General features: G+C 47.6%; 1 protein-coding gene across 1 annotated transcript; it reads right to left on the minus strand.

The window, feature by feature from the left end:
- Positions 1-3,280: 3,280 nt before the first annotated feature.
- LOC138833375 (elongin-A3 member D-like) lies at positions 3,281-5,200 on the minus strand. Its single transcript, XM_070031745.1, has one exon. It carries the CDS (start codon positions 5,198-5,200, stop codon positions 3,281-3,283), a length of 1,920 nt encoding a protein of 639 aa, XP_069887846.1.
- Positions 5,201-7,478: the final 2,278 nt, after the last annotated feature.

The following is a 7,478-nucleotide window of genomic DNA, read 5'->3' on the forward strand; positions in this document are numbered from 1 at the left end:
CCTACTAATCAGAGAAAAGGTCCCAGTTTTAAGAGGCTGCTCAAGGGGTCTGATCCAGGCTACATGAAAGATGTCCATCCCAAGACTAAATGGTCGCACAATTAGTTCTTATCTTTTGGTTTACTGTTGTCTCATCTCTTTAGTTCTGTGTTTCTTTAACAGAGATTTAATAACTTTCTGGGTTAGAGAGATGAGAGGTGACTGTCTGTTTGGGTTGAAAGTATGTTAAAGTTGTATTCTCCATCATGGGCATGTGAGAGAGAAAGGGGAAACAAATGCAAGTTTGAATTTTTAAACATACAAATTTGTCCAGTAATACAAACTGCCTAGGAAGAATACAGAGGAGGGAAAGGACAGGTAGAGGAGGAGTAAGGCAAAAATTTACATTGATGTAAAAATCAGTTTTGGAAATTCTAGAACCCAATGGAACAGTGCACTAAATAGATATGTTATGACTTGATTATGGCAGAAGAATCAATGAATATATAACAATATAATTTTAGTAAAAAATCAATGAAAAATGAACAGACAATTCCTCAGAGAATTATAGGTTAATTTAATGATTACTATGGCAAGATTGTATATAAAAAACTATAAAGGAAAAGATAAAAATAAGCTAAAATATTTGAAAAATAACTCTTAAAATGAGATTTATTTTTTCATTAAAGAGTTCTACTGAATCACAATCAGGTAACCACAGATAAAAAGCTGTTATACAGGAGAAGAGAATCTTGAAAAAAATTATGCCTATTTGCACAGGAAAATTCAATAACATCCTGGATTAATTTTATCATTAACAATTGAGGTTAGCATATAGTAGAATGGCTTATGTGACAATCAATAGAAAAGAAAAGCCAACCAAGAATACTGTATTAATGACCCCATACCTTAAAATTGAAAGCAAAATAATAACATTGTTTTTCTAACGGCAAATGAAGAGAAATTGGTATGTGTAGACATACTCTGGCAGAACAAGAAGCCTTTCAGAACCAAAGGAAGTGATAGGAAGGACGCAGAACCTATGCAGGGAAAAGACCTCAAAAGGATTTCAGAAACAAGAAGCTAAAACCACATAAAAGTTCTCTCTTCCACTTATGTGATGGTCAAGTCTAGAAAACAAACAAACTATAATGCCACATGTTGGGACTGTCTGTTATGGATTGGAGGAGGGGCCTTTGCAAAACTTGATACTGAATTCCATGGTTTGTCTGAATTGTAGATCTGTGCTAAACATTGTACATTTCTTATTTTTGCTCTATACATTACATGTAGTTTATACTAAGCAAAATAAAATGGCCAGACCTAAATTTGTAAACAAATACCTAGAAAATAAATAAGAATGACTCAATATTTATGGAAATGCATCCTTATCAAGAAAACTGTAAAACATACCAGAAAGGGTTGAAGAATTAGGCAGCAGACAAGAGCAGGAGGAATCATGAAGGCATTCCCATTCTAGAGAACACACATTAGATTTCTCTTGCTTTACTTGGTCCCAGGTAATGTCATTTGCTCACAGGAGAGGCCCCACCCTCCCGGTGTCAGTTTCCATCTCACCTGACAGTTTGTCTCTCACCATTGTACCACCAGGACATTTGTATATTGCTCCTTAGGGAGGAGCTCCCTTGCAAATACAACATAAAAGCTCAGCTCTAAGCTTGCTTGGACTGATCAGCATTGCTTACTCTCAAAATGAGGTGCCCTGTTCAGCTCCTGGGGATGCTTATGCTCTGGGTGTCAGGTAAAAACACAGTAGAGCTGAGGAAAGAGATGAGGAGGGGCTGAGCTCTGCTCCCCATGTGTCTTATGTCAACTCCTGCATATTTGCCCTCTTGAATGGAAATATGTATCTTTGAGAGTGAGGAAGATTCCAGAAAGAGCAAAGCCCCATGAAGTTTTTACAAATTCTGCTGTGTGTGTGTGTGTGTGTGTGTGTGTGTGTGTGTGTGTGTGTGTGTGTGTTTGTGTGTGTGTGTGTGTTCATCATGTATTTAATGAACATTTTGTTGGATGAAACAAAAATTTAAAGAAAATATAGCCTGCAATAAGATAATTGTGAAAATGTCTCATGATGCCTGTAATTAACCCTGTCCACTTTTCTAATTATATTAAGATCCAGTGGAGATGCTATATTGACTGAGACTCCACTCTCTCTGCCTGTCACCTGGGAGAGCCAGTCTCCATCTCCTGTAGGTCGAGTCAGAGTCTCTTATATAGTGATGGAAACACCTATTTGTTCTGGTTCCTACAGAAGCCAGGCCAGTCTCCACAAGCCCTAATCTATTTGGTTTCCAACCAATATTCTGGGGTCCCAGACAGATTCAGTGGCAGTGGGTCAGGCACAGATTTCACATTGAAAATCAGCAGGGTGGAGGCTGAGGATGTTGGTGTTTATTACTGCTTTCAATGTACACATGTTTCTCCTGATACAGCCTGATACACACTGATACAGCCCTGAACAAATACCACCCTGCCTGGTGTAGCAGAACTGTCACGTGTAGCCTTTTTTAGGAGTTGCACAACAGCTTTTCTGAGTGAATGTGAGAGCAAGGAGCTAGAGAAGTCAGGATACTAAGTCACTGTTGTGGTCTCTGAACCAAGCATTTCTGATACCCTTTAGGATATTGCAGCAAAAGCCATGGAATTGCACAGGCAGCCATATGGCTCCTTTGGCTGATGGGATGATAATGCATCATATCATTTAATAAATACGCATTCTGATTCCATTTTCTTGTCTATCATTTGTCCACTCAATTTGAACACTACAAATTTTATAGGTAATATTTAAAAACTAGTGCTTTTCAAAAAATTCTCATCTTTGCCTGTGGTGGTGGGATTTACTAGCTCAGTATTAACCTAAGCTATATAGTGACTTCCAGCCCTTAAGGGAACATGTGCACACAGCATGTCCAGTTGTGGGAGATGAGAGAGGGCTGCAGGATCAGTGCTGTCCCCAGCAGGTCATCAGAGTCCTCTGCAGTGAGCAGGTCACTGCTTGTGCTCAAGGGCACAGACTGTGTCCTAAGCTTCATCATGCCCAGGCTAAGAGTAAGGGAAGGACAGCCCAGTGACCGTCCATTATACTTAGATTTTTTCAGTTTCAGAATTTAAAATGATAAGTTATACAATTCAATATTAGTTTACCAATCAATTAATTAATACCTAATTTACTACTTATAAACAATAGACATATAGCTTTTTCATTCATGCATTTATGAAGTGTTCCTTGATGTTCTCCAGTAGATTGAAGACTCTGTTCTTAGGACTCTGCTGACTCTCCTTATTTTTCCAGTCCCTCAGAAGCAGTGAGAACGGCCCTTGAGCTTCCTTCCAACACAGTCCTGGCCCGGGAGCTTTTTCCAGGGCCAGGAGGCTTTTCTGGAGGTTGGTTTAAGAGCTTTGCGCCCGTTGGCCTTGGCTCTTCTTGGCTTGTGCAGGCCCTCGCTGCTTGCACATGCTGCTCTTGGTCTTGGCGAAGCCGCAGGTACAGCTCTCGCCAGGACTCACCCTCTGCTGGTTTTTCATCCTTGAATGCTTTGCAACAGCGGATTTGCCACAGCCTGTCTGTGCCACTGCGCGCCACTGTCCTCGGGTGAGTGTTCCCTTGAGGCTGGTGCGGAGAAGGGGTAGAAGTCTGGGAAATGGGTACTAGGAGAATGCAGGGCGGCCTGGGAGTGGCTGGAGTGCTGTGTTGCAGGAGCTCCCGGACATCCTGGGGGCACCAGGGAGCGAGGGAGTCGCGCTTTGGTCCAGAGTACAGTGGCATCTTCAGGGACTTTCTGACAAAAGGCAAGGCCATGGCTTCCTCTCCCTCTCTATGTCCCCCTTTGCCTTCTGCTCTCCTTCCCCCTTCCCTTTCATCTCCCTTCACCCCTTCCTCAACACCTCCTCCTTCCCCTTCCCTTTCCGCTTTTCCCACTTCCCAGGGCACAGAGGCTCCCGGCCTAGATGAAGAGAAGGAGGACATCCTTTTCAGGTCAGGCAGCCGACCCGAAAAGGCCTGAAGCTCAGGGAAATTAGAGGTTTCAGTGCTGAGCTGCACCATTGGCACCCTGACTGCTTCTGTGGAATTGGCAGGATTGGCTGGATTGGCGGCAAATGTTGGCGCCAGCTGTCCCGCCTGGTTTTCCTGGACCTTGCTTGCCCTTGGGACTGAGCTGTGCACGGAATCCGAGGGTCTTCTGGGGCCGCTGGAGCCATTCCTTTTCAGGCCTCCTTGAGCCAAGGCAGCAGCACGAATCCTGCCCTTGGTCCTCTGTCTCCTCGGCAGCAGCTGGGTCTGGTTGAGGGCATCCTCGAAAGACTGTGGAGGTGCGCGGAATTCATGCTGTTGCTGGGATTCGCTCTTGTGATTGCGCCCACGGAGCTTTGCTGCCTGCGTCTCTGGCTTGCCAGAGGTCTGCTTGACCTTAGAGGGCAGGGGGCCTGAACCTCTCTTCCCCTCTTCAGAGGATCGGCACCCATCTTTTGGTCTGGCCCCAGCCTGTCCCTGGGGTTCCCAAGGGAGACCTTCTTTTGGGAGCCCTGGTGGATCCTGAGACTGCTGGGCAGGACGGCATGCAATGCCAGGCATGTCCCGGATATCAGTAGGCCCAGAGTCCCGCGAGACTCCAGGGCTGTCCACAGCCCAACGATGAGACCTGCTGCTGCCCTCAGAGGACTCTGGGTCCACTCGGGGACGCTTCTCCCTCCTGCTCCTGGGACAAGGGCTGGCAGACCGCTTGCCAGGTCCCTGGAACTCACACAGCTCCTCGGGCAGTGAGGGCTCTGGCCCAGAGTTGGGGCCTCCCCTCCTGGCTGCTGTTTCTTTTCCCCAAACCACACTTGACTCTTTCAACTTGCCATCTCGCACCCACCCTGACTCTGGCAGCCCAAGAGCCTCCTTCCTGGGCTCTTGAGCGCCATCCTGTTCAGAGACCTGCTGTAGAATCGCCGAAAGAAGTGCTGGGTTGCAGCCCAGGACAGACAAGGTCTCCCAGCGTGTGTCCAGCTCCTTTGCCATACTGCCCACCAGCGGGTGCTTCCTAAAACCCTTCACCATGTCTCTGACACCTGTGGCGCCAAGAATTTCTGCCGTGATGGGCATGATGGAGAGCAGACTCAAGGATTTGCGGAGCTCCTCCGAATGTGTGCTGGAGGCCAGGTGCTCTTGGAGCAGCCGCACGGCTCCCCACAACCACTCGGCGGACTGCGTCCCCATGCCACCCCTGGCCACGTCTACAGAGACGCGGGAACCATACACCTGGACTCCTCCATCCAAGGTTCACTTGCCCTGCTCTGAGAGGACACATCCACATTTGGCGTCCTCAACAGTTCCTCCTGCTCCCTCTTACCATCCTCCACCTCCCTCTGCCCCTCCCCCTGCTCAAGATCATACTTCCTGTGCTCTAGACCTCCATCCTGGTCAGGGACCTGGCTCAGAGCCTCTGATTTGTGGCTCAGAACATCCAAGGTCTTCCAGTGTTTGTCCAGTTCCTTGGCCAAACCAGCCACTTGTGGGTGCTTCCTAAAACGCTTCACTACCCTTCTGACACCCGTGGTGGCAAGGATTTCTGCCGTGATGGGAATGACTGAGAGCAGCCTCAGGGAATTAAGAAGCACGTCCGTGTCTGTGCTGGAGGTTAGGCGCGCCTGGAGCTGCCGCACAACTCCGCACACAGACTCGGCATTCTGCATCCCGATGCCACCCCCGACCATGTCTACAGAGATGCTGGACCCACTCACCTGTGTTCCTGGATCCTGTGGGTCACTCGCCCTTCTCTGAGAGAAGTCATCCACATGTGAGGACTTCAACATGTCCTCTGGCTCCTGCTCCCTTGTCTCCCTCCACTCCCCCTCTCCCAGATCATCCTTCCTGGACTCTTGACCGCCATCCTGCTCAGGAACCTGGCTCAGAGCCTCTGATTTGTGCCTCAGCACAGGAAACGTCTTCCAGCGCTTGGCCAGCTCCTTGGCCAAACTGCCCACCTGCTGATACTTCCTAAATCCCTTCACTGTCTCTCTGACACCCGTGGTGGCAAGGATTTCTGCCGTGATGGGCATGACTGAGAGCAGCCTCAAGGATTTGTATAGCTCGTCGGCATCTGTGCTGGAGGCCAGGCGCTCCTGAATCTGCCTCACCGCTCTGCACTCCCACTGGGCTGCCTCCATCCTTCTGACAACCCTGTCTATGTCTACAGAGATGCCCAGGACACTCACCTGGCTTCCTGAATGCCGTGGGTCACTCACCGTGCTCTGGGCACTCTTCTTCCTGTCGATCTCTGCGAGGCACGTAGGCTTCCTCCTGGTTCTCTCTGCAGCGGAGTCCAGAATGACCCTGCCACCAGCTGTCTGCCTTATATAAACTCTTACTGCCCCACCTCTTCCCACAGTTCCTCCTGTAAGCCCCTCCCTGTCTCAAGCCTGTCACACCCTTACATCCTAGCAGGGGGTCTCCCAAGATGCACCTTGCCTGACCTTCCACAAGTCCCCCCGCTACAACTCCCAAGGCCAAGTGTTGGCTCTGCCCTTCTTGTCCTGAACTTCTGTATCATGAGCTCCCCCACTATTCCTCTGACCTGTGGGAAGAGGGGATGGTGCAACTGACAACTTCCACTAACACTCCCTTTGTCTCCATCCTGTTTACAGGATCCTCTCTGTCTGGCCCTGTATTTTCCACCTTTAAAGATAACCCATAATCCTAGACATACTTTTGTAGTTGCTCCACAAACTCCAGGGCTATTGTAGCCGATTTGACCTCAGTGTCCTTCATCACCTGATTTGCGTTGGCACTTCCGGGATTGGACACTTGCTGAGGGAATCGCTGATCCCCCCTGCACCAATCCAACTAAAGGCATTGGCCATTTGCCTGGTCAAGTTTAATAAATATATAAATGAATGAATAAATATGTATATATGTGTGTATGTGTGTATTTTAACCTATGTATATGTGCAAACATACATAGATACATATATATACACAAACATATAGTTATATATAATTATTTATAGTTTATACATATATATACATATATATGCAAATCTGGCCAATGTTTTTTCCCAGTCTTTTCTTCCTCTTTTGTTGTTCCTTTTGAGGTTGTGGGCTGCTGGCTTGCTAAGGAACTGTTTGCTTGCTTTGTTTCAGAGACAAGGTCACACTGGGAAGACCAAGTTGGACTGGTGCTTTGGGACCTGGTGATTCTGCTGCCTGTAGGCTGAGCACAGGTGTGGACCATCAACACTGAGCTCCTACCTCCTGTGGTTAGGGTGTGTTTTGATCTGAGCTTGTTACTTCTGTTATGGTAGGAAGCAGATTGGGTAGATGGGAGAGAGTTTTGATCTGAGCTTGTTACTTCTGTTATGGTAGGAAGCAGATTGGGTAGATGGGAGAGAGTGCCTTGATCTCCTCCATCACATGATGTGTGTTGGCAGTTCCCAGGTTGGATAATTAGGGAATTGCTGCTCACACTTGAAATAATCTAACTGAAGCCAGTGGCTAT

Source organism: Dipodomys merriami, unplaced genomic scaffold (assembly GCF_024711535.1).
Source record: "Dipodomys merriami isolate MVZ:Mamm:240054 unplaced genomic scaffold, mDipMer1.0.p SCAF_204, whole genome shotgun sequence".
Lineage (NCBI taxonomy): Eukaryota > Metazoa > Chordata > Mammalia > Rodentia > Heteromyidae > Dipodomys > Dipodomys merriami.

Excerpts from the sequence above, each read along its gene's own strand:
- LOC138833375 (XM_070031745.1), bottom strand. The coding sequence starts at position 5,200 with ATGGGGACGCAGTCCGCCGAGTGGTTGTGGGGAGCCGTGCGGCTGCTC.